Here is a 27,707-nt window from a genome sequence, read left to right as displayed (position 1 = left end):
ATTTGCAGCCTGTGCCATAAGATTCTGAGTCTTGGGAAGGCCAATTCCCACCTAGGTACAACTGTTTTGCGAAGGCACCTGATCTCCCATCATGAACTACAGTGGTATCAACACATGAACATGATCAGCACACATACTCAAACCCTCCCTCCACCTGGTCCAGATTCTTAATCGATGTCTACCTCTGCTCTTCTTATCCCTTCTTAACCACCCTCCACCTATCACCTTGACCAGTTCCTGCTCATCTGCTCACAGTCAAGTTTCTGTGAAGGACATATTTGAGCGCAAGGAACTGTTGTCTCCGAGTCACCCCCTTGCCCGGTGTCTGACAACTGGCTTGTCGGAATTCTTAGCCCTCAAGCTTTTACCATACCAGCTGGTGTACTCTGAGGCATTTACAAAATTTGCAGCAATTGGAACACCACGGTGGAAGGTACCTGGCAGAAACTTTTTCTCCAAAAAGGCAATATCAAACTTGTAGAATGATATTCAGAGGCATATCACTGCATCTTTGGAACACAGTGTTGGGGCAAGGGTCCATATGACTACTGATACCTGGTCTTCAAAGATCAGTCAGGGCAGGTATATCACCTACATTGCCCACTGGGTAAACCTGCTGACGACCGGGAAGCATGGAATGTGTGGCCCTGCAGTGGAGTTGGTGACACTGCCACAAATTGCATGCAGGCCTGCCACCTCCTCCTCTTCTCCTATTCCTCCTCCATCCTCTCCACGATCATACTCGGCTGAGTCCTCCTCTGCTGCTGCGCCCTCTACTAAAACTGAACAACCCCAGCTCCCCAGAACCTATTCCCCATCCCAGGTATGATGTTGTCACACCCTCTTGGGGATGACCTGCCTGAAATCTGAGAGTCACACCGGACAATTACTCCTGTCAGCTCTGAATTTACAGGTTTGATCAGTGGCTGACCCCGCACCAACTGGAGATCGGAAAAGTGTTGTGTGACAATGGAAGCAATCAGATGGCAGCACTGATATCGGGCAAGTTAACATGTGCCTGCATGGCACATAGTCTCAATATTATTGTCTAATGCTTTGTCTCCAAGTGTGTGCCCATTTTAGACGTTCATACACGCCTTGCTGAGATTCAGCGGCAAAATAACATGCCAGTGAGGCAGTTGATTTGTGACAGCCAGACTCGCTGGAATTCTACACTCATGATGTTTTAATGCCTGCTCCAACAAAAACAAGCCATCAATGAGTATCTGTATGACCTGGGTGGACAGGCTCTGCAGAGCTGGGGATTTTTTTGCCATGTTACTGGGCACTCATGCACGATGCCTGCAGGCCCATGTGTCCTTTTGAGACGGTAACAAACCTAGTCAGTCGCAACAAAGGCACCATCAGCGACCTCATACCATATGCTTTCTTCCTGGAGCGTGCCCTGAGAAGAGTGGTTGGTCAGGCTGTAGATCGGTGTGACCAGGAAGAGGAAGAGTTGTGGTCCCCATCACCACCAGATGGAGCCTTGTCATTACTTGCTGTACCAGTGGCAACACTCAGAGAGAGGGATTTGAAGAAGAGGAGTCAGAGGAGGAAGGTGGCTTTGTCAAGGTGGAAGACCAACCAGAGCAGGTGTCCGATGGGGCTTGTTGTCACCTTTTTCGGGGACCCTTGGTATTGTATGTGGCTGGGAGGAGGCGGAAACCTTGGATGACATCAGTGAGGACGGGGAACAGGAGATGGCTACCTCTGCATCCAACCTTGTCAAAATGGGGTCTTTCATGTTGTCCTGCCTGCTGAAGGACCCCCATATAAAAAGGCTAAAGGAGAAGGACCTGTATTTGGTGGCAACACTACTAGACCCTTGGTATAAGAAGGGATGCAGCATTTGCAAATCAGTCTGCAAACTATGTTGTACAATCCATTTAAGGGTGATGTCACAGCAGGATGGGAATATAAAAGGGGAACAGGTGCCAGTAGTCCCCCTCCCATGGCCACACCGGCAAGGACAGGATGCTTTACCAATGTGAAAGTAACTGCGGACATGCAGAGTTTTTTTAGTCCACCACATCGCCACAAACCTTTCAGAATCCACCTTCAGAGAATGCCTCGACCGAAAGGTAGCGGGCCATCTGGAATTAACTGCTGATATTGACACTCTGAGGAGTGATGAACCCCTGGACTACTGGGTGTGCAGGCTTGACCTGTGGCCAGAGCTGTCACTATTTGCCATTGACGTTTTGGCTAGCCCTGCCTCAAGCGCCCTATCAGGAGGGATTGTCCAGTGACGCAAAGCGGGGGGGGGGGGGCGCTGGCCGCTACTGCAGTGTGTTTGTTTGTTTTTTGCAAGTCCATGCCGACCGCCGCTCCTCTATGAACTCCAGTGCTGCCTCCTAGACCGCCCCCTTTCCTCTCCTTTCAGAGCGAGCAGCCACACGAGTACTTTGTTTACTTTGTGCGGCACTGCCTCTAACTCCGCTCCCCACCTGTCACATATGTGCTTGCAGGCAGCGTGTGACACACCAGGCATTCAGGCGCCACTGCTGGCTTCATACAGAAGATTGTGCTTCCTTGATGTGGGGGGCAACTCAGGGGGCTTGCCCTGAGTTGCCCCGCCAGCCCCAAAACACTTGTTTGTGTCTCCCTCACCCTCAGAGTCCCAGAGACGCAGGTAGCAGCTAGTCCAGCCCAGGTTAGAGCAATAAGGTGAGCTTGATTGAATTATCTTCGTCTAATTGTTACCAGCCCTAACCTGTTGCCTGTAATACCACTTATGTTTTTCAGTTATCTGCCCTTACTTTTGGCCTTGCTATCTGTGCACCCAGCTCTATTGAAATTTTAACTTGGACAAAGTGCAAAAGCTTTGCTGTTCCAAAGTCACCAGGCTAACAGTGCAATCCAACAAGAATGACACTATATTTTCTAGTGAAACACTACCCGCATTACATGTATTTTCTGGTGAAATGCTACCGCACTAATTGTAATTTGTGCTCAACAGACTGCAGGAGTACTGTGGCATCAATGGATCAGTCCTCCAGTGGTTCAGATCATTCCTGACTGACAGAACACAGAGAGTAGCCCTAGGACCTATCATGTCCAACCCTGCACCTCTAAAATTCGGAGTTCCACAAGCATCAATCCTATCCCCTCTGCTGTTTGCAATCTACATGTTACCACTCGGTACAATTATCCAACAACATGGCCTGACTTACCACTGCTACGCCGATGACACACAGCTATACCTGTCCTTCAAACCTGTTGGAACAGACCCTACTCCAAAAATAAATTCTTGCTTAGCCGAGCTACAGGTGTGGATGAATGATAACTGGTTGAAACTGATTGCTGACAAAACTGAAGTCCTTTTTGTCCAAAGCCAGTGCTCGCCATCAAAACAGCTCTATCCTAAATCAACACCAATCAGGATTGGGAATTCAGACATAGACAGCTCCAACCTTGTGTGCAGCCTTGGTGAGCTAATCGATGGGGAATTGAGTTTCAGAAACCAAATTTCATCCATAGTCAAATCTTCCTACTTTCATCTGTAGAACTTTGCAAAAATTAAACATCTGATTCCCACAGAGGATCTTCCAACCTTAGTTCACACATTCATCACATCACGGCTGGACTACTGCAATGCCCTTTATGCAGGCCTTCCCAAAAAGGGCCTGCTCTGTCTGCAATTAGTGCAGAATGCTGCTGCCAGATTGCTAACAAACCAGCCTCGCCACTGTCACATTACACCAATCCTTCACTCACTGCACTGGCTACCAGTAGAATGGAGAATACTCTTTAAGATTGGACTGCTGACATTCAAATCACTGCACAACTTGGGCCCTGGATACATGAAGGACTTGCTGAAGCTGCACCACACCCCTCACAACCTCAGATCAGCAGGATCCATAAACTTGGTCACCCCCAGAGTGCACCTCAAAACCTCTGGAGACAGAGCTTTCTGTCATGCTGCCCCTACTCTTTGGAACTCTCTACCACACCTAGTAATGACAACCTCATCCCTGGAGTTATTCAAATCCAGACTGAAAAGCCACCTGTTTAGCCTGGCTTTTCTGGACTTATAGAATTCTTCCTCTGTACCACGATTTACCAATCAACCAATAATTGGTCTGAGCCATGCTTATGCGCGTTGAGTCCTACGGGAGAAAAGCGCTTTACAAATGTTATTTGTTCTTGTTGTTGTAAGACGCTGCTGCATTTACATGTATTTTCTGGTGAAATGCTGCCGCAATAAGGGTAAATTCTGGTGAAATGCTTCCGCAGTACGTTTATTTTCTGGTGAAACACTGACGCGATTAGTAATTTCTGGTGAAAACTCTGCCAAATTACGATAATTTTCTGATGAAACACTGCCGGCATTACTATTATTTTCATGGGGGGGCAAGCCCCGGGGGAGGGGGTGGGGCGCCACAGGTTTTCTCACCTGGAGTGACAAAATGGCTACAGGCGCCCCTGGTCCCAACACAGCTGTCTTTCCTCTCTGCACGCCGCATGACTACGCACACCGGATCAGTTCATTTCGGCACACAGCTGAGAGCCGAGCGCCAAAACTGGGCGCCTTCATAGCAGCAATGCTATGATGTGCGCCTCGCATAGCAGTAATTCGGGGCTCTGGCGGCTGCCAGACCCTGAATTACATCTCCCTCTGAATTGCGACAACTCGGAGGGGGAATATTATTTAATGCCGCCTCGGAGTTTAGTGGCAGCGGGGAGAGCCGTCATTCGGCTCTTGCCGAGCCGAACTGAATGGTGCCTAAATAATATGTACCCCTAACCACACAGCTCAATGAGGGAAAAGGTTTGAAACTGAGGTAAAACCAACAATAAAATCAAAAAAGAGATGAGGTGACCTCTGGGAACCTCTTTTCCCTCCTTGTGCTGCACTTACCCCCACATACCAGTGTAGGAGGGGTCTATACAGATCCCACATGATAGCTATCATTGAGGTGGTCTGCAATTTTCTTTAAGGAGAGCGACCACTTTCGAGTCCCCTCTGGGACACCCTGAGTGGAGTCTGGTTTACTGTCTCCACCTGCTTCCTGTGGTCAGTTCCCCCACTGCAACCCACCTTTGTGAGTAGTTATTTATTCTATATAATTTTCTGCTTTATTTATTTGACTTACTGCACTCCCATTTTTGTTTCCTGTATTTTTTCTTCACGGTGCCAAGACTCCCCTACCATTACCTACACAGCTGTCCTTCTCTGCACGCTGCATGACTCCCCACACAGCTGTCCTTCTCTGCCACCAGCAACTAGGGTCCAAACGCTAATGTTTTTTTTAACATTTTATATAGGTAAATCTTGAATTTTTGCTGCTGCAACAAAACCTTATTTTTCATTAAAGGTGAAGGGGCTTGTGTATGTCAATGAATCAATGACCTATATTAGTGTGTTGGCACACTCAAGACGATAAGACTAAATTTCATCTGCTGGAAAAGTTTTGGCAAAACAATTTTTTTAATGGTCACCTCAGGTGATCAATAAAGCCTACGAGGCCAACACTTGGCCCAAACTGCAGAATCAGTGTTTTTTGGTCACTTTACTGTCATTGAACTACCTCAGCCGGACCATAGGGGCTGGAAAACCGCCATCACCTGCACTCCCGCGAATGTGCGCACAAGCATGGCGACCATTACACAAAGATTGCTGCCGAGAGGACTAACATTTATGTCCTGAGGGTATCAACTAGTAAAAAAAATGATTGGCTCACCTGTGGTTATCACTAATGCTCTTTATGGTTGTTTGTGGTGCAGACAATGCGGCTTCGTCTGTCAGAGTCAAGTGGGTCGAACCTTTACACTAACTGATTGACACGCTAGACATTTTAAGGCTGTAAAAATATAGGAATGTAATGTGATTTCTAGCCCCCTTTTTAGACAGCATGCGTTACAATGGTTTCGCTACATAGATGATATATTTTGGGTGTGGGCGGGGCCTCATTCGACCCTCGTTGAGTTCATTGATGAATTGATGTCCAGGTGTAGAGACATCAAGTTAACATTACATACGTCAACTGAGAAAGTTAATTTTTTGGATACTTTGGTATATTTATGGGATGGCAGGCTGGTTACGGACCTCTATACTAAGCCGACGGATGTGAACTACCTGTTGCATTATGGGAGTTTCCATCCGTCGGCCACGAGGAGGTCTGTCCCAGTTGGACAATTCCAAAGAGTGCATAGGATAGTTGGGGAGGGTGAGGTCAGGACACAGAGATTTGATGAAATGCGAACAAAATTTATGCGCAGAGGTTACCCTGAGGATATTGTACAGGCTGCACGGAGTAGAATTGAGGAAGGCGGTGAGAGTAGGGTTAGACATAGAGAGGTCAGTCAGAGGCTACCCTTTGTTACTAGATATAATACTGAGAGTGAAAATATAGCTAAGATTATAAAACGACACTGGTATCTCCTGTCTGATAGCTTCCCTGATGTTCAGTATTTTCGGAATCCACCCATTATCTCCTATAAAAGAGCACAAAATTTGAGAGACCAATTGGTCCGTGCTGATATGAGGAGCTCTAATGGAGGTGGTCAGTCAAGATCTAATCGCATGGGGACATTCCCGTGTATGAATTGCGTCCATTGTAGTTCGGAAATTAAGGGCCAATATATCGTGCATCCCCATTCGGGGGTTAAGTTTAAGATACGGGGTTGTTTCACGTGTGATTCTTCCTATGTAATATATGCACTAAAGTGCCCGTGCGGTCTCTTATATGTGGGGCAGACAACTAAAAAAATTAAGAAACGACTTTCATCGCACAAACATGCGATTAGAGAATCCTTGATTGACCAAGCAGTAGCTTTCCATTTCAAACAAGCCAATCATCAGGTTAGTCAGTTAAGATACATGATTATTGAGCATGTTGGGCCCTTGAGGAGAGGAGGTGACAGGATTAGGAGGCTGCTATACAGGGAGGCATTTTGGATCAAGAGACTTGATACAATGGAGCCTCGAGGCTTAAATCGAGAGCTAGATTTATTGCCTTTTATTTGATTTTCCTTGGTCCTTGATGCCTTCCTGTACTTATAGACATATATATATATATATATATATATATATATATATATATATATACATATGGGTAGGTCCAATGAAAGAAAAAAATATATAGTGACAACACATAGTGTCGTTGAGGTTACTCAGTTTAATAGTGATGCTTCTTGATCTCAGCCCTTTTAAATGACACTGCGGCAGTATTTGATTGATACCCTGTATTATTGTTTTATTTTATTATATTGAAATAACTTATCCTGCCTTATTCTCTTAGGTCCCTCTAGATACAGTAGATGTGGGTTATTCAGCTACGTCTCACATGTCATGCGAGTTTGCATGACATGTGACTTTGTTTACAAGGGAAGTCTACTTCCCATTGGCCAGCACTGTGAGGGCGTGCCTCTTTACATCCGCAGTGGAGAGCGGAGGTTTCCTCCGCCTCCACTAGCTGTAGTCAGGACAACGTGGGAGGCAGTTAGTCACCGCCCACCCCACGTCACGGTAGCTAGTTCCCCCTCAGGTCTGCTCGTCGGGCGGCCTGCTGGGAGTTACAGCCAGGCGTCTCCTGACCTAGAGGTATTCCAGCGCAGCGCTGCTCATTGGTGAGTGTTTGGGAGGTGGGTGTTTCCATATTTGAACGTACCTATTATAAGGCAACAGTATAATTCACCATTAGGTCCGCTCTGAGGACGGACCCTAGGATTGGATGACATGTGAGAATAATTTAATTGGTTGCTCTTTCACCATGTTGGATATATAAAGTGATATGTTGTCAGTATACAGTTGATGGCTAACAGCTCAGCTTGATAAAGGGGCGGCTGCCCTGAAACGTCGTATTTATGGCTGTGGATTGCCAATAAAGAGCTTATAACTACTGGATGGTGCCGGTCTTATCTCTACTAGTTGACAAGTGAGCCAGCGTGCAGCTGACTTTGCCGTGGCACATCAAAACGATCAGTTGGGGAGTGCTCCACTACTACCAAATGCCCTTAAGAGATTAAAACACAACTCTTAAACTACATAATTTTCTGTGGGACTTTTGCTGTGGATCCCCTTCCTGCATGCCACCGTCCAGGTGCTATGCCCCTTGAAATAACTTTTCCATCACTTTTGTGGCCTGAAAAAGTCCCTATAGTTTTTAGAATTCACCTGCCCATTGAAGTCTGTGGCTGTTTGCCAGTTCCCGAACGTTTGCGGATATATCGGACAAAGTACAGAAGAATTACAAGCTGTAGAAGTTTAATGTTCCCTGGACATCCAGGTACATATACTGAGCTCTGTGGGGGTCATAACATCCTGCTACCTATACCGGGGAGTGGGTCATCTGACTATATATACACTGAACTGGGGGGGGGGGGGGGGGGCGTCTGGCCACATATACTGGGCTGGGGTGGGGAAATCTGGCTACATATACTGTACTGGGCTGGGACATCTGGCTACATACAGGGAGTGCAGAATTATTAGGCAAATGAGTATTTTGACCACATCATCCTCTTTATGCATGTTGTCTTACTCCAAGCTGTATAGGCTCGAAAGCCTACTACCAATTAAGCATATTAGGTGATTTGCATCTCTGTAATGAGAAGGGGTGTGGTCTAATGACATCAACACCCTATATCTGGTGTGCATAATTATTAGGCAACTTCCTTTCCTTTGGCAAAATGGGTCAAAAGAAGGACTTGACAGGCTCAGAAAAGTCAAAAATAGTGAGATATCTTGCAAAGGGATGCAGCACTCTTAAAATTGCAAAGCTTCTGAAGTGTGATCATCGAACAATCAAGCGTTCAAAATAGTCAACAGGGTCACAAGAAGTGTGTGGAAAAGCCAAGGCGCAAAATAACTGCTCATGAACTGAGAAAAGTCAAGCGTGCAGCTGCCAAGATGCCACTTGCCACCAGTTTGGCCATATTTCAGAGCTGCAACATCACTGGAGTGCCCAAAAGCACAAGGTGTGCAATACTCAGAGACATGGCCAAGGTAAGAAAGGCTGAAAGACGACCACCACTGAACAAGATACACAAGCTGAAACGTCAAGACTGGGCCAAGAAATATCTCAAGACTGATTTTTCTAAAGTTTTATGGACTGATGAAATGAGAGTGAGTCTTGATGAGCCAGATGGATGGGCCCGTGGCTGGATTGGTAAGGGGCAGAGAGCTCCAGTCCAACTCAGACGCCAGCAAGGTGGAGGTGGAGTACTGGTTTGGGCTGGTATCATCAAAGATGAGCTTGTGGGGCCTTTTCGGGTTGAGGATGAAGTCAAGCTCAACTCCCAGTCCTACTGCCAGTTTCTGGAAGACACCTTCTTCAAGCAGTGGTACAGGAAGAAGTCTGCATCCTTCAAGAAAAACATGATTTTCATGCAGGACAATGCTCCATCACACGCGTCCAAATACTCCACAGCGTGGCTGGCAAGAAAGGGTATAAAAGAAGAAAAACGAATGACATGGCCTCCTTGTTCACCTGATCTGAACCCCATTGAGAACCTGTGGTCCATCATAAAATGTGAGATTTACAAGGAGGGAAAACAGTACACCTCTCTGAACAGTAGACGCATCACGCACTACCTCAGCACCAACTCCCTACTTGACCCCCTACAATCTGGTTTCCGTCCTGCCGACTCAACAGAAACCGCTCTCGTCAAGGTAGTAAATGACCTTACCCTTGCTAAAGCGGAAGGAAACTGCTCCATCCTGCTACTGCTTGACCTTTCCTCAGCATTTGATACAGTTGACCATCCCCTCCTCCTTCAATCCCTACAGTCCTTAGGGATTTGTAACAACACCCTTGCCTGGATCTCCTCATACCTCTCTAATCGCCACTTCACCACCTAATTTAATGGTTCCTCCTCAACTCCCACACCCCTCTCGGTTGGAGTCCCCCAGGGCTCTGTTCTGGGCCCCCTACTGTTCTCAATTTACATCTCCTTTATTGGCAAAGTCATCTCCTCCCTGGGCTTCAAATACCACCTATATGCCGATGATACCCAAATCTGTCTCCACACCCCCGATCTCTCCCCTTCCACTATGGACAAGGTCTCTTCCTGCCTATCAACCATCTCCTCCTGGATGTCAGCTAGGTTCCTGAAGTTTAACCTGGATAAAACTGAACTCATAATTTTCCCGCCCCGCTCTGCACCACCCCTCCCAGATATTCACTTCACTATCAACAGCTCTACCATCCGCCTTACCTCCCAGGCCCGCTGCCTGGGCGTCACCCTACACTCTACCCTCTCCTTCAGCCAACATATCCAAAATGTTACCAGAACCTGCAACTTCCACCTTCGAAACATCTCCAAAATCCGTCCCTTTCTGACCCCAGACACTACCAAGCTTCTCATCCATGCCCTCATCATCTCCCGCCTTGACTACTGCAATGCCGTACTATCTGGCCTCCCCTTAAACGCATTGAACCCCTTCAATCAGTCATGAATGCAGCAGCTAGACTCATCAGACTTTCCCACTACTATGCTTCCACTTCTCCTCTCTGCGAAGCCCTACACTGGCTCCCTATAAGCTTCAGGATCAGTTTTAAGGATTTGTGCCTTACCTACAAATCTGTGCACAAGACCTGCCCAACCTACATTTCTGAGCTTGTCAACAAATATATACCTGCCCGTCCCCTCCGGTCCTCCAATGATCTCCGCCTGACCTCCCCACACATTTCTCATTCCCGTGCACGCTTACAAGATTTCTCAAGAGATGCCCCCACCCTATGGAACTCCCTTCCACTCCCCCTCAGACTCGCTCCTTCCTTCAACACCTTCAAGCAAGCCCTCAAAACACATTTCTATAAAATAGCCTACCCCACATCTACCACACTCTAACTCTCTGTCAATCACCCTTTCCACAGTCCTACCTTATGTGTCCCCCCACCCTTTAGATTGTAAGCCTTGGCAGGGCCTCCCCCTTCCCTTAGTGTGTCCTTCTTAATTTTACTACCCCGGCAATTACACCCTTCTCATGGACTAACTTGTACTTGTTTTGCCGGGTCTCTGTAAACCGCATTTTATACCCTGATTGCATGTATAACCTTGTACTATGTTGTATAACCGTTTGCTACCTCTCTGTCTGTCACCCCTTGTTGCAATGTATGTATCCCTATTTATTGTCCAGCGCTGCGTAATATGTTGGCGCTTTATAAATACAATAAATAATAATAATAAATAATAACAGTGTCTGGGAGGCTGTGGTTGCTGCTGCACGCAATGTTGATGGTGAACAGATCAAAACACTGACAGAATCCATGGATGGCAGGCTTTTGAGTGTCCTTGCAAAGAAAGGTGGCTATATTGGTCACTGATTTGTTTTTGTTTCGTTTTTGAATGTCAGAAATGTATATTTGTGAATATTGAGATGTTATATTGGTTTCACTGGTAAAAATAAATAATTGAAATGGGTATATATTTGTTTTTTGTTAAGTTGCCTAATAATTATGCACAGTGATAGTCACCTGCACACACAGATATCCCCTTAAAATAGCTAAATCTAAAAACAAACTAAAAACTACTTTCAAAAATATTCAGCTTTGATATTAATGAGTTTTTTGGGTTCATTGAGAACATGGTTGTTGTTCAATAATAAAATTATTCCTCAAAAATACAACTTGCCTAATAATTCTGCACTCCCTGTATACCGGGTTGTAAGGGGGCATTTGGCCATATATACCTGGGATAGGGGGCATCTCACTATCAATACCATCAATACCTGGGGAGGGGTTAGTGAACTGGCTATACTGGAGTACTGGGGAAACATCGGGCTACCTACATGGGGGGGGGGGGGGGCTGTCAACTTTAAGGGATGGACAGCAGTGGAATTAATGGCTCTATGGTGTTTTGATGGGAGCACACTTTTACACTGTTATAACAGGCAGTACACGGTTTTACATTCAATCAAAGGGCCTGTTTCACAAAGCGGTGATAACTCAGTTATCACGCCTAAAAGACTTTAGGCGTGATAACCTTTGCACTATCACCGCTTTTGCGCGTGCAAACGCACAGGCACGTGCGCAAAGTCCCATAGGGCTCAATGGGCGCTGCGTGCTAAGCGCGGTGCGCTGCGCGTGCGCCTGCGCGGTTGCGCGCGCTTTGCGCGAGTTACTTCAGATCACGCCTAAACCAAGTTTAGGCGTGATAAAGGGCTTTTCACAGGCGTGCAAAGTGTTTGCACCGCTTTGTGAATTAGGCCCTAAGTGTCATATATTCAGTGTTGCTCCATGAAAACATAATATAATATGTACACATATGTGAAAGGTGTGCTCACCTTTATGAGATACTGTAAGTATGCCTTGGAACAGTTTATTCAGAGTGTTTTTTTTTTTTTATGTGCTGGTTGCTGAAAAGGTGTTTTATTAATAAGGTGTTTTTTTTTATTTTCCGAGCAGGATCACGGGCATCTTACACCAGTCAGCACAGCAACCTAGGATCAGAGCTAAGATCTCTACAATCGCCAGAACATCACATAGAACCAATTTATGAGGACAGAGTTTATCAAAAACCACCCCTGAGAAGCATCAGCCAAAGCCAAGGAGATCCATTACTACCAGCTCATACCAGTTCATATCGTAACAATACAGGTAAGTACAATACTATGGTTATTTTTTTCCATTCACAAGTGTATACCATTGTGATTTAGTTGGGCACTTTCCATACATCCAGAAGCAAAGGAGAAAAAGTCGGGAGACTTTTAAAACAGGGCTATTTGGTTAATTAAACAGACTCACAAAAGTACAGGCGGATGCAAAAGTTTGGGCAACCTTGTTAATCGTAATGATTTTCCTGTATAAATCGTTGGTTGTTATGATAAAAAATGTCAGTTAAATATATCATATAGGAGACAAACACAGTGATATTTGAGAAGTGAAATGACGTTTATTGGATTTACAGAAAGTGTGCAATAATTGTTTAAACAGAATTGGGCAGGTGCATAAATTTGGGCACCACAAAAAAATCAATGAAATCCTTTTGTAGAAATTACAGCCTCTAAACGCTTCCTGTAGGTTCCAATGAGAGTCTGGATTCTGGTTAACCACTTAAGGACCCACCCTTTACCCCCCCTTAAGGACCAGCGCTGTTTTAGCTGATCTGTGCTGGGTGGGCTCTGCAGCCCCCAGCACAGATCAGGGTGCAGGCAGAGCGATCAGATCGCCCCCCTTTTTTCCCCACTATGGGGATGATGTGCTGGGGGGGTCTGATCGCTCCTGCCTGCCGGGTGTTGCGCGGGGGGGGGGCACGTCAAAGCCCCCCTCCGCGGCTAAATCCCCCCCCTCCCTCTCCTACCTGGCCCCCCCTGGTGAACCGGGCTGCACAGGACGCTATCCGTCCTGTGCAGCCAGTGACAGGCTGTCCCCTGTCACATGGCGGCGATCCCCGGCCGCTGATTGGCCGGGGATCGCCGATCTGCCTTACGGCGCTGCTGCGCAGCAGCGCCGTACAATGTAAACAAAGTGGATTATTTCCGCTTGTGTTTACATTTAGCCTGTGAGCCACCATCGGCGGCCCGCAGGCTATTCACGGAGCCCCCCGCCGTGAATTGACAGGAAGCAGCCGCTCGCGCGAGCGGCTGCTTCCTGATTAATCAGCCTGCAGCTGGCGACGCAATACTGCGTCGCTGGTCCTGCAGCTGCCACTTTGCCGACGCACGGTATAAGCGTGCGGTCGGCAAGTGGTTAAAGGTGTTTTGGACCATTCCTCTTTACAAAACATCTCTAGTTCATTCAGGTTTGATGGCTTCTGAGCATGGACAGCTCTCTTTAACTCACAGCACAGATTTCTAATTATATTCAGGTCTGGGGACTGAGATGGCCATTCCAGAACGTTTTACTTGTTCTTCTGCATGAAAGCCTTAGTGAATTTTGTGCAGTGTTTAGGGTTGTTGTCTTGTTGAAATATCCAGCCCCGGTGCAGCTTCAGCTTTGTCACTGATTCTTGGACATTGGTCTCCAGAATTTGCTTATACTGGGTGGAATCCATGCGTCCCTCAACTTTGACAAAATACCCAGTCCCTGCACTGGCCACACAGTCCCACAGCTTGATGGAACCACCACCCTATTTTACTGTAGGTAGCAGGTGTTTTTCTTGGAATGCTGTGTTGTTTTTTCTCCAGTCGTTATGCCCTTGTTATGCCCAAATAACTCAATTTTAGTTTCCTCAGTCCACAGCACCTTATTCCAAAATAAAGCTGGCTTGTCCGAATGTGCTTTAACATACCTCAAGTGGTTCTGTTTGTGCTGTGGGCGGAAAAAAGGGCTCCTCTGCATCACTGTCGCATACAGCATCTCCTTGTGTAAAGTGTGCCGAATGGTTGAACGATGCACAGTGACTTTATCTGCAGCAAGATGATGTTGTAGGTCTTTGGTGCTGGTCTGTGGGTTGACTGACTGTTCTCACCATTCGTCGCATCTGTCTATCTGAGATATTCAATATGTTCCTAACTGTGGAAACAGACAGCTGAAATCTCTGAGACAGATTTCTGTATCCTTCCTCTAAACTATGATGGTGAAAAATCTTTGTCTTCAGGTCATCTGAGAGTTGTCTTGAGACCCCCATGTTTCTACTCTTAAGACAAAATTAAAAGAGGTGGGAAACTTACAATTGACCCCCTCTATCTCATAATTGGATTCACCTGTGTATGTAGGTCAGGGGTCACTGAGCTTACCAAGCCAATTTGAGTTCCAATTATTAGTTCTAAAGGTTTTGGAATCAAAATGACAACAGTGTCCAAATGTATGTACTTGCTTAATTTTATTTTAACAATTATTGCACACTTTCTGTAAATCTAATAAACTTAATTTCACTTCTCAAATATCACTGCGTGTGTCTTCTATATGATATATTTAACTGACATTTTTTATCGTAACAGCCAATGAGTTATACAGGAAAATCATTACGATTAACAAGGTTGCCCAAACTTTCATCCCACTGTATATTCCCCCCCCCCCCCAAAAAAAGACAAAAAAAAAAACAACAAAAAAAAAACAGTTTATTAACCTCTCCCGACCGCCGTATAGACAATTGGCGGCCGGGAAGTGGACCCCGCAAGGACCACCGTATTGACAAATGGCGGCGGTCCTTGTAGGGGCATGGGCGGCGCGATCGCGTCATTCGTGACGCGATCGGCCGCCGAGGACTGGCTCCGCCCACCTCGCGCTGTAACCCGCCAGCCGTTCGGAAGCGCCGGCGGGTTACTAGCACCCGGATCGCCGCATACAAAGTGTATAATACACTTTGTAATGTTTACAAAGTGTATTATACAGGCTGCCTCCTGCCCTGGTGGTCCCAATGTCCGAGGGACCACCAGGGCAGGCTGCAGCCACCCTAGGTCGCACCCAAGCACACTGATTTCCCCCCCCCTGCCCCAGATCGCCCACAGCATCCCTCAGACCCCCCCCTGCCCACCCCCCAGACCCCTGTTTGCACCCAATCACCCATCAATCACTCCCTGTCACTATCTGTCAACGCTATTTTTTTATCACCCCCCCTGCCCCCCGCCCCCTCCTGATCACCCCCCCCCACCCCTTAGATTCTCCCCAGCCCCCCCCAGCCCCCCCCCCTGTGTACTGTATGCATCTATCCCCCTGATCACCTGTCAATCACCCATCAATCACCCCCTGTCACTGCCACCCATCAATCAGCCCCTAACCTGCCCCTTGCGGGCAATCTGATCACCCACCCACACCAATAGATCGCCCGCAGATCCGACGTCAGATCACCTCCCAAGTGCAGTGTTTACATCTGTTCTCTACCCTAAACACCCACTAATTACCCATCAATCACCCCCTATCACCACCTGTCTCTGTTATCCATCAGATCAGACCCTAATCTGCCCCTTGCGGGTACCCAATCACCCGCCTACATGCTCAGATTGCCCTCAGACCCCCCCTTATCAATTCACCAGTGCAATATTTACATCTGTTCTTCCCTGTAATAACCCACTGATCACCTGTCAATCACCTGTCAATCACCCATCAATCACCCCCTGTCACTGCCACCCATCAATCACCCCCTGTCACTGCCACCCATCAATCAGCACCTAACCTGCCCCTTGTGGGTAATCTGATCACTCACCCACACCAATAGATCGCCGTCAGATCACCTCCCAAGTGCAGTGTTTACATCTGTTCTCTACCCTAAACACCCACTAATTACCCATCAATCACCCCCTATCACCACCTGTCACTGTGACCCATCAGATCAGACCCTAATCTGCCCCTTGCGGGCACCCAATCACCCGCCTACACGCTCAGATTGCCCTCAGACCCCCCCTTATCAATTCGCCAGTGCAATATTTACATCTGGTCTTCCCTGTAATAACCCACTGATCACCTGTCAATCACCCCCTGTCACTGCCACCCATCAATCACCCCCTGTCACTGCCACCCATCAATCAGCCCCTAACCTGCCCCTTGGGGGCAATCTGATCACCCACCCACACCAATAGATTGCACGCAGATCCGATGTCAAATCACCTCCCAAGTGCAGTGTTTACATCTGTTCTCTACCCTAAACACCCACTAATTACCCATCAATCACCCATCAATCACCCCCTATCACCACCTGTCACTGTTACCCATCAGATCAGACCCTAATCTGCCCCTTGCGGGCACCCAATCACCTGCCTATACGCTCAGATTGCCCTCAGACCCCCCCTTATCAATTCGCCAATGCGATATTTACATCTGTTCCCTGTAATAACCCACTGATCACCTGTCAATCACCCATCAATCACACCCTGTCACTGCCACCCATCAATCAGCCCCTAACCTGCCCCTTGCGGGCAATCTGATCACCCACCCACACCAATAGATCGCCCGCAGATCCGACGTCAGATCACCTCCCAAGTGCAGTGTTTACATCTGTTCTCTACCCTAAACACCCACTAATTACCCATCAATCACCCCCTGTCACTGCTACCTATCAGATTAGACCCCTATCTGCCCCTAGGGCACTAAATCACCCGCTCAGATCCCCCTCAGACCCCCTTCCAATCACCTCCCCAGTGCATTGATTGCATCTATTTTCCCCTCTAACCACCCCCTGAGACACCCATCAATCACCTCCTGTCACCCCCCTAGCACTCCTATCCATCAGATCAGGCCCAATACAACCTGTCATCTAAAAGGCCACCCTGCATATGACCGGTTCCACAAAATTCGCCCCCTCATAGACCACCTGTCATCAAAATTTGCAGATGCTTATACCCCTGAACAGTCATTTTGAGACATTTGGTTTCCACGCTACTCACGGTTTTGGGCCCGTAAAATGCCAGGGCGGTATAGGAACCCCACAAAGTGACCCCATTTTAGAAAAAAGACACCCCAATGTATTCTGTTAGGTGTATGACGAGTTCATAGAAGATTTTATTTTTTGTCAAAAGTTAGCGGAAATTGATTTTTATTGTTTTTTTTTTTTCACAAAGTGTCATTTTTCACTAACTTGTGACAAAAAAATTAAATCTTCTATGAACTCGCCATACACCTAACGGAATACCTTGGGGTGTCTTCTTTCTAAAATGGGGTCACTTGTGGGGTTCCTATACTGCCCTGGCATTTTAGGGGCCCTAAACCGTGAGGAGTAGTCTAGAAAACAAATGCCTCAAAATGACCTGTGAATAGGACGTTGGGCCCCTTAGCGCACCTAGGCTGCAAAAAAGTGTCACACATGTGGTACCGCCGTACTCAGGAAAAGTAGTATAATGTGTTTCGGGGTGTATTTTTACACATACCCATGCTGGGTGGGAGAAATCTCTCTGTAAATGGACAATTGTGTGTAAAAAAAATCAAACAATTGTCATTTACAGAGATATTTCTCCCACCCAGCATGGGTATGTGTAAAAATACACCCCAAAACACATTATACTACTTCTCCTGAGTACGGCGGTACCACATGTGTGGCACTTTTTTACACCCTAAGTACGCAAAGGGGCCCAAAGTCCAATGAGTACCTTTAGGATGTCGCGGGTCATTTTTGTTTCAAGACTACTCCTCACGGTTTAGGGCCCCTAAAATGCCAGGGCAGTATAGGAACCCCACTAATGACCCCATTTTAGAAAGAAGACACCCCAAGGTATTCTGTTAGGAGTATGGTGAGTTCATAGAAGATTTTATTTTTTGTCACAAGTTAGCGGAAAATGACACTTTGTGAAAAAAACAATTAAAATCAATTTCCGCTAACTTGTGACAAAAAATAAAATTTTCTATGAACTCACCATACTCCTAATGGAATACCTTGGGGTGTCTTCTTTCTAAAATGGGGTCATTAGTGGGGTTCCTATACTGCCCTGGCATTTTGGGTCCCTAAACCGTGAGGAGTAATCTTGAAACAAAAATGACCTGGGCCCCTTAGCGCAGTTAGGGTGCAAAAAAGTGCCACACATGTGGTATCGCCGTACTCAGGAGAAGTAGTATAATGTGTTTTGGGGTGTATTTTTACACATACCCATGCTGAGGGGGAGAAATCTCTCTGTAAATGGACAATTGTGTGTAAAAAAAAATCAAACAATTGTCATTTACAGAGATATTTCTCCCACCCAGCATGGGTATGTGTAAAAATACACCCCAAAACACATTATACTACTTCTCCTAAATACGGCAATACCACATGTGTGGCACTTTTTTGCAGCCTAACTGCGCTAAGGGGCCCAAAGTCCAATGAGCACCTTTAGGCTTTACAGGGGTGCTTACAATTTAGCACCCCCAAAATGTCAGGACACTTCAAGGTATTCAGAGAGGAGCATAGTGAGTCCGTGGCAGATTTCATTTTTTTTTGTCGCAAGTTAGAAGAAATGGAAATTATTATTTTTTTGTCACAAAGTGTCATTTTCCGCTTACTTGTGACAAAAAATAATATCTTTTATGAACTCACTATGCCTCTCAGTGAATACTTTGGGATGTCTTCTTTCCAAAATGGGATAATTTGGGGGGTATTTATACTATCCTTGAATTCTAGCCCCTCATGAAACATGTCAGGTGGTCAGAAAAGGCAGAGATGCTGGAAAATGGGAAAATTCACTTTTTGCACCATAGTTTGTAAACGCTATAACTTTTACCCAAACCAATAAATATACCCTGAATGGGTTTTTTTTTAATCAAAAACATGTTTTTAAACATTTTTCGCGCTGCATGTATACAGAAATTTTACTTTATTTGCAAAATGTCAGCACAGAAAGTTAAAAAAATCATTTTTTTGCCAAAATTCATGTTTTTTTTGATGAAAATAATAAAAAGTAAAAATCGCAGCAGCAATCAAATAGCACCAAAAGAAAGCTTTAATAGTGACAAGAAAAGGAGCCAAAATTCATTTAGGTGGTAGGTTGTATGAGCGAGCAATAAACCGTGAAAGCTGCAGTGGTCTGAATGGAAAAAAAGTGCCTGGTCCTTAAGGGGGTAAAGCCCACAGTCCTCAAGAGGTTAAAGCATAAGGTCAAGTACAGAGTACAGTCTATGTGTATAGATTGGGGGGGAATTATACACCAGTAGAGCTTTGCATAACATGTAATAAGCATACAATAAACATGGTGTGCTTAAAGGGGAACTGAAGAGAGAGGTATATGGAGGCTGTCCTGTTTATTTCCTTTTAGACAATACCAGTTGCCTGGCAGCCCTGCTGATCCTCTGCCTCTAATACTATTAGCCATAGCCCCTGAACAAGCATGCAGCAGATCAGGTGTTTCAGTGGTTCAGACTTATAAGTCTGATCTGACAAGACTAGCTGCATGCTTGTTTCTGGTTTTAATCAGATACTACTGCAGAGAAATAGACCAGCAGGGCTGCCAGGCAACTGGTATTGTCTAAAAGGAAATAAACACGACAGCCTCCATATACCTCTCTCTTCAGTTCCCCTTTAAGGAAGGTAAAACAACTGTTAACAGTCAAGGGTGCTCAAGTACAGATGGAAAAAAAAACAAAAACGAACAACCCTGCAGGCGTAATGCTCTGTCTCACATACCAAAACGAAACATTGTAATATTGTAACGATTTGTGTCAGCAAGAAACAGAATTCTGATTATTAGGTGATCTGCAGTATCACCTATAATGCAGATACTGTATATACCTGATTATATGGTGATCTGCAGAATCACCTATAGGTGATATCAGAAGCTGATGTGACAACAAATGCAAATGGTGATTGGTGCAACAGTAATACTGAACGGTTAGCAATACCTCACCAGAGGAGCTGGTGGGTACTATCAGTACAGCGCCTCTCACCAGAATCAAGGGCCCTCTGGTGAGAGTAGAGTGGTCAGACAGATCGGGTTTGGCAACAGACAGACAGATGCAGTACAAAATCGGAAGGCAGAGACAGGAAGATATAAACAGGCAGAGTCGGCAGCAAGATCAAATGAGCAAAGGTACAGAGTCACTGAGCAGGAGAGTGGTCAGAACGAGCCAGAGTCATGCACAAATAATAACACAGTAAGGTAAATCTTTAAGGCTATCAAACAATTCCTATCTTGTGTGAAATCCCCAGTTTCCTCCCTGATCAAAGCACACCGGAACTATCTAAGGGCCTGAAGGGTCTAACACGAAGTATTCGCAACAGCAGACAAGTTGCGAGTGATACAGCTACGCTTATGAAGCAGAGGAGACCCTTCAGGCACGCCCCCTCCTATCAACAAATGAGGAGCTGCGAGCGTCTCCTCTGACGTCAGCCGACCGGCCGGTCAGCTGACATGCCTCCTCCCCGCATAAAGGTCCTTTCTGTGCGCGCGACAAGACAACCCTATGTGCAACTGACAGTTCCGTACTCGGCGTGCTAGACGCCTAAGGCCCGGATACACTGCTAGACAGGGAGCTGGAGGCAGCTGCGGTGGTAGCGCTGTTCACCACGGCTGCCTCTCCAGCGTTTGTTACAAATATGTGTGCATTGTGAGGTTCTGCATATTTCAGAACAGAGAACTTTATACGGTAGAGATATAGAGATATTTGTATTCAGTAAATGTCTAATAACCAAGTCATTGCGTTTGGCAGGCTTTTCCCACAAACCTGTAGAGGAAAGCATTCAGGCATGCATCATTAATAGAGGGAGCTCTTATCGTTTACACCACTTATTCCAAATCAGGTGGAACTTGGGGGAGGCATTTCTATGAGCAAATATACGTTTCTTATATGGCAGAGCATCGTCGATTCGTTTAACCCATTCAGATTTAGTGGGTGGCTGAGGCCTAAGCTATTTACTGTTTGGTCATGTATAGCATTCAAAAATGTCAGTGCCTGGATACTTTCATTAGGACACACTCACAAAATACATTGTAGTGGATCATTGGATATTGGACATCCCATTCTTTCATGAAGGAACTACATTTTTTTTGCCTCCAGAACTCAGCCATGGGGGACACTCCACCAGAAGTTGAACAAAGAAAGGCCTAGGGAAAAGGCATTTAGGGCAGGTGACAGGTATTGTATTGTTTATTTTATGAAGCCTAGATGGATCATAGGTCTGGTGTAGAATATAAAGCTGGATGAGCCGCTCATATAAATTTAGAAATGCGTATTTGGCTGCTGCTAAAGCCTCACCCCATGCTTCATCATCTAATTAATTTATCATAGCAATCCACTTTAACTTGGATCAGCTAGTGCAATCCAGCACAATATGATCAATTAGTGCCTTGTAGATGTCACCAGTAAGGTCCCTGGCAGGTCCATCCTTTATGAGAAACAGAAACAATGGAAAGAGGAGGAGTGCTCCATAGTGTAAAACCAAATTTATTGAAAACAACTGCACATGCATCAATTGAACTTACTAGATAAAAGCAGAAGAAATACATATCAACATGGGCATAAGCCCTAACCTGGGAACTTCTGGGGGGAGCCGTCTGTGTGTTTGCCGTGGCCTACGGTGAACCGTGTCCTGGTGGATGAGCACTGGGCGGCTGACCCTTGGGTATTCTGTGTGCTGGTAGCGTCATGACGTGTTTCAGGGAATCCTCGCTTTCCTCAGCTGACCAGGAGTTGACCCGAGTTTTTATATAGTATGAGAACCTTAATAGGTCATTAGGGTTGTCTTAGCAACCTGTGGATGTGTCTTCAATTCTGAGGACTACACCTACATCAAAGGGGTTTATGTCACAGTCGGAGTGTAGTCGGAGTGTAGCTATAGAATTGCTATGAGGGTTGCTATGGTTACAGGAAAGCTATTGGTGGTCACCCTGTATGCAGCCACAAGATCGGCAGACAGTGGATCATGTTAGGTAGAGAGAGTACCTCACTGAGGCCAGTGGATATGCTGTAGGGAGTGACGTCAATATGGGGAGGAGAAGAGGAGCCTTTGGGCATGAATAGAGATTATGATATGTGGCCATTCATTTAGATATGTAATTTATGACATTATGGGATGTCCTTTCTGATATATTTTAATTTGTCATATTGTGTTTACACCTACAGATCCTGATTGGCAGTTCTGTGTGCTGCAGAGTGGGGGCGGCGGATCTAGCCAAGAGCGCCGAGTGACTGAGTGGCCACATGTGCGGTGTGTTTACACTCTGCACACTTGACTGCAATGACGTCGGCCATGGGTCCGCTGCTTTCCCTGTCAGCGAGGTTTCCCATCTGGTCCACTCTTATGTTAGGGAGTGTCCATGATGGATGACTCCACCTGCCCGCTGGTCTATTGGTCGGCCTCCCAGTGACGTCACCAGCGCTTGAGGCGCGGCTCTTCCGCCCTCCCTCCGCGTCCCGGTCTGCCCACATTAGCATGTTAATGTTACAGTTCTCCATCAGCTCCGCTGTTTGGAGCGGGAGGGGATTGGTCGCCAGTGGCGATACTGCTATGCGATTGGTTAATTCCTTGCCTTGCTACTATATTAAGCGCGGTGATTGTATTCGCTTTTAGACACTGACATAAGCTTGACAAAGGAGGTACGTCCTCCGAAATGTTGCACAAGATGTCTCTGGAATCTATGTAACAATAAAAGAGCATTGATACTTCTAGATGGTGCCGGTCTTCACTTTCTACTTGTCCAACAATAATTAGTTAAAATAGCATTTTACGCATTACTGCGCAAAAATGTATTCAAAATACAGTGGAGCTGGGAACAATATATAAATAGAAAAAACAAATAAAAATGAAAATGATGATGATTAAAATCAGAGTAGAAACTTAAATATATAAAAATGTATGAATATATAAATATAAATAGAGTGATTTAGAATGCAAAGGTCATGAGTTAGAACTGAAGCAATTTTCTGCAATCACATGAGCAGGATTGTAAATGTATTCTATAGGATTATTGGTAGTATACAGCCGTTACTCTTGTTTATCTTTCACTTTTTTTCAGTTACTTCTCTTTCGCATAATTTTCTGAAACTGATGCCTTCCGCTAATCCATCTGGAATTGCCTCTAGACCCATCACTGAGAGACTGTCTGTAGATTGGTTATGTGTTTCCAAGAAGTGTCTAGGAACACTGTGTCCCTGCAGACCATCGTCAATCCATCGCCGATGTTCACCAAACCTCTCTCTTAGGGGGCGAGTGGTTCTGCCCACATAGAATTTTTGAGCAATCACATGAAAGGAGGTATATGACAAAAGGGGTGGAGCAAGTATTAAAGGGTTTGACCTTAATAGTATTATTCTCATCGAGCTCTAGGGATTTACAGCGTTTTTTTTATATATTTGCAGCAAGGTTTTCCACACTTATAGTTGCCTGTAATCTTAGAGCCCATAGGTGATGTATTATCTCTTTTACCTCTGATGTTACTTTTGGCTATTTGGTTCTTGAGGGATTTAGCCTTTCTGAAAATGGTTTGAGGGGATCTGTTAGTTGATTGACTAGTATGGGGTCTCTGAGGAGGAATGGCCAATTGGACTTGATTATATTAGTGATTTGCCCAGATTTGGTGTTGTAGGTGGTGAAAAAGCAGGGTGCCATTCTCTTGGGTACTCTTTTTCTTGTTTTTGGTAGGGCCCCTTTATGTTCATATTCTTTTTGTGGTTCTTTAATTTTTGTCCTGTCATGTCCTTTTTCTAGAAACTTTTTGGGTTAAGAACTCTGCTTGTATTTCATAGTCTTCAGTAGTTGTGCAGTTGTATCTTAGACGACAAAATTGGCTGCAGGGATGTAACGATCTGCTAGTGTATGAAGGCACTAGCAGACAGACAACACTAGAAATGTTACAAACAGTGACAGTAGAAGATGATACTGTCACTGGTACAGATATAAAGAATGGTCAATAGGCAGGGTCTGACAGATAAGGTACAAAATCGTAAGGCAGAAGAGTAGTGAGTATTCGGGCTGAGGTTGGCAACAGATCAGATAGGCAAAGGTACAGAATCGTTAGGCAAAAGAGTAGTGAGTATTCAGGCTGAGGTCGGCAACAGTTCAGCTAAGTGCGAATCCCCGGGGTCCTGCCGGTTCAAGCACACACGGATCTGTCTAAGGTCTGAAGCCTTCACTGCGAAGTGTTAGCTACAACAGACAACAAGATACTGGCAATGCAGGGCTTAAGAAGCCCGAGACAGCAGAGAAGCCACGCCCCCAAACGCCCAGCAATCAGGACCTGGAGATGGAGCTGTGCGTGTCAGCTGACCGGCTGTCAGCTGACACGCTTCCTAAGAGCATAAGGGGTGCGACGCAAACAGCGTGTGCATCCACCCTCTTTCTCTGCTTGCGTGGGGAGCTCAGCTGACGAGCCGCTGTCGTCACCTCTGACAGCGCGGCCAGGCGACCCGGAAGTCGCAGATGCGCTGCTGATTCTCCAAATTGGATCTGAGGCTCCCCTTAGATCCAATTTGGAGAATACCTGGGCTCCAGAAACCTGTGAAAACAGATCCTCAATGAGGGGTAGAGGATACCTGTTTTTCACTGTGATGTTGTTCAGACCCCTGTAATCCACACAAGGTGTGAGACCACCATCCTTCTTCTGGACGAAGAAGAACCCGGCTCCAGCCGGAGAGTTAAGAAGGACGAATGAATCCTTTCTCTAAATTCTCCTTGATATATCCCTGCATAGCTTTTTTTTCAGGACCAGACAGGGGGATAAATATGACCTCTGGAGGGCATAGTGCCTGGGCGTAATTCAATAGGACAATCCAAGGAGCAGTGAGGAGGAAGTCTATCAGCAGATTGAGGTAAAAATACGTCTGTAAACTGAGCATACTGTTTAGGCACCCCTTTTCCCGCCAGCTCAATTGAATGTAAGGGCAAATTTTGTAAGCAATTCTCCTGACAAAATGGAGACCAGGACGTGAGTTGTCCAGTTCCCCAATCAAATTGAGGAGAATGTCTCTGTAGCCAGGGAAGGCCAAGAACAAAAGAACAAGATGACATTTTAAGGACATAGAATTGCATCTCCTCTACATGAAAAATACCAATTTGGCAAGTGAGTGGAGCAGTTTGGGAGATAGGCTGTTTATAGTGTAGAGGAGAGTCATCGATTCCTGTGACATACAATTTTTTCTGCATTGGTATGGAATACCCAATCTCTCTACAAGAGTAAAATCGATAAAATTCCCAGCCACTCCCGAGTCTATAAAGGCTTGTGAGGAGAACTCAGAATCCTTTAACGAGACTTTAATGGGTAGCAGTAATTTGTCAAAATTTTGGGGTGTCTGAAGAACGCCTAGGAGTACACCCCAGACAGAACCTAGGCGGAGGAGTTTCCCGCCTTCTTACTACAATTCTGTACCAGATGTCCCTTCTCCCCGCAGTATAAACACAGTCCCTCCAGTCTCCTTCTCTGTTTTTCACTGTCAGAAAGTTTGGCATGCCCTAACTGCATGGGTTCATCAACCTGAGCAGAGGCGGAACTGGCCGAAGACACAGGAGGATGAAGAAACTACCGAGATCGACTGTGCTGATGGTAGCGAATTCTGTGGTCCACTTTAATAGCTAGAGACATGGCCTCATCAAGGGTTCGGGCTCAGGATGACCAATTAATAATTCTGCGACCTTGTCAGACAAGCCTGAGAGAAACTGATCTAATAAAGCATAATTCTCCCACCTAGAAGCACTAGCCCACTTTCTAAATTCTGCTGCATAGTTCTCCGCAGAGGTGCGTCCCTGACGGAGACTACGCATTTTCCGGACAGCAGTGGCGGCCATGTCGGGGTCATCATAAATGATAGCCGTGGCCTCAAAAAAATCTTTCACTGACTTAAGAGCCTCATGTTCTGGTGGTAAATTGTAAGCCCATGTTTGAGCATCCCCCTGCAGGAGTGTTTTAATTAATGTGACTTTCTGATGCTCACTGCCTGAGGAAATGGGTCTCACGTCAAAGTATGATTGACAGCGACTCCTAAAGTTGCGGAAGTCGCTTCTATGACCAGAAAACCTCTCTGGCAGTGGCATTTTTGGCTCGTTAGGCACAAGAACCGGAGGAGCAGATTGTCCTCACTGTTGCGGCTGCAGTCCGCGAACAGCCCGAGACAAAGTGTCCAATTGCTGCTGCTGATTGGTAACTGTATCACTTAGGTTACCAACCGCCAACGTGAGAGCTTGCACTTGCTTTCAAAGCTCTTCCATGATATCGTTTATGGTCTGTTGTAATGTAACGATCTGCTAGTGTATGAGGGCACTAGCAGACAGACAACACTAGAAATGTTACAAACAGTGACAGTAGATGGCGATACTGTCACTGGTACAGATATAGAGAATGGTCAACAGGCATGGTCACAACAGATCTGACAGATAAGGTACAAAATCGTAAGGCAGAAGAGTAGTGAGTATTCGGGCTGAGGTCGGCAACAGATCTGATAGGCAAAGGTACAGAATTGTTAGGCAAAAGAGTAGTGAGTATACAGGCTGAGGTCGGCAACAGATCAGATAGGCAAATGTACAGAATCGTTAGGCAGAAGAGTAGTAAGAGGCAAGGCAGAGGTCAATAATACAATCACAATAATATGTTTATTCCTGAGCTAAGTGTGAATCCTTGGGGTCCTGCCGGTTTAAGCACACACGGATCTGACTAAGGTCTGAAGCCTTCACTGCGAAGTGTTAGCTACAACAGACAACGAGATACTGGCAATGCAGGGCTTAAGAAGCCTGAGACAGCAGAGAAGCCACGCCCCCAAACGCTCGGCAATCAGGACCTGGAGATGGAGCTGTGCGTGTCAGCTGACCGGCTGTCAGCTGACACGCTTCCTAAGAGCATAAGGAGTGCGACGCAAACAGCGTGTGCGTTCACCCTCTTTCTCTGCTTGCGTGGGGACCTCAGCTGACGAGCCGCTGACGTCACCTCTGACAGCGCGGCCAGGTGACCCGGAAGTCGCAGATGCGCTGCTGATCGCCGCGGCGGAGGTAAGCTCCGCACGCCTGACAAGGGAACATTATTGACCCATCTGGGATGGTGACAACTGTCCTTGTGTAGGAATGAATTTCCTGAGGTAGGCTTAAAGTGGGTCCGGGACTGTATAATACCATCTTTATCATGCAAGAATTCCAAATCTAAAAACACAATATTTTCTTTACTGTGTACTGAAGTGAACTGTAGTCCACAGTTGTTCAAATTGCAGTGGTCTACAAATTGCATGAATGTGTCCATCCCATCCCAGATCAATAAGATGTCATTGATATATCTTAAAGGAATCATCAGGAAAAAAATAAAAAATCAGCGTTACTCACCTGTATTGACAGCGGCGCTTAAAGGGAAGATCCACGATGATATAAAAAAAACAAAAATACTAATCCACTTACCTGGGGCTTCCTCCAGCCTGTGGCAGGCAGGACATGCCCTCGACGCCGCTCCAAAGGTTCCCGGTCGTCTTTGGTGGCTCACCCGATCTGGCCAGGCCGGCTTCCAGGTC

General features: G+C 46.0%; 1 protein-coding gene across 14 annotated transcripts in view; it reads left to right on the top strand.

Annotated features, from left to right (window-relative positions):
• CTNND2 (catenin delta 2) overlaps nucleotides 1-27,707 on the top strand; it is a 2,713,436-nt gene that overhangs the window by 877,293 nt on the left and 1,808,436 nt on the right. For all 14 annotated transcript variants that reach the window (XR_011020838.1, XR_011020837.1, XM_068236432.1 and 11 more), the window contains one exon: nucleotides 12,354-12,545. Coding sequence is in view for 12 of the 14 variants with exons in the window: in XM_068236432.1 (XP_068092533.1) it covers nucleotides 12,354-12,545 (192 nt within the window). In the remaining 2 variants the exon portion in view is untranslated. The remainder of the gene's footprint in view (nucleotides 1-12,353; nucleotides 12,546-27,707) is intronic.

This window comes from Hyperolius riggenbachi, chromosome 5 (genome assembly GCF_040937935.1).
Source record: "Hyperolius riggenbachi isolate aHypRig1 chromosome 5, aHypRig1.pri, whole genome shotgun sequence".
Taxonomy (NCBI): domain Eukaryota; kingdom Metazoa; phylum Chordata; class Amphibia; order Anura; family Hyperoliidae; genus Hyperolius; species Hyperolius riggenbachi.
This window is presented reverse-complemented; position numbering and strand designations above follow the sequence as displayed.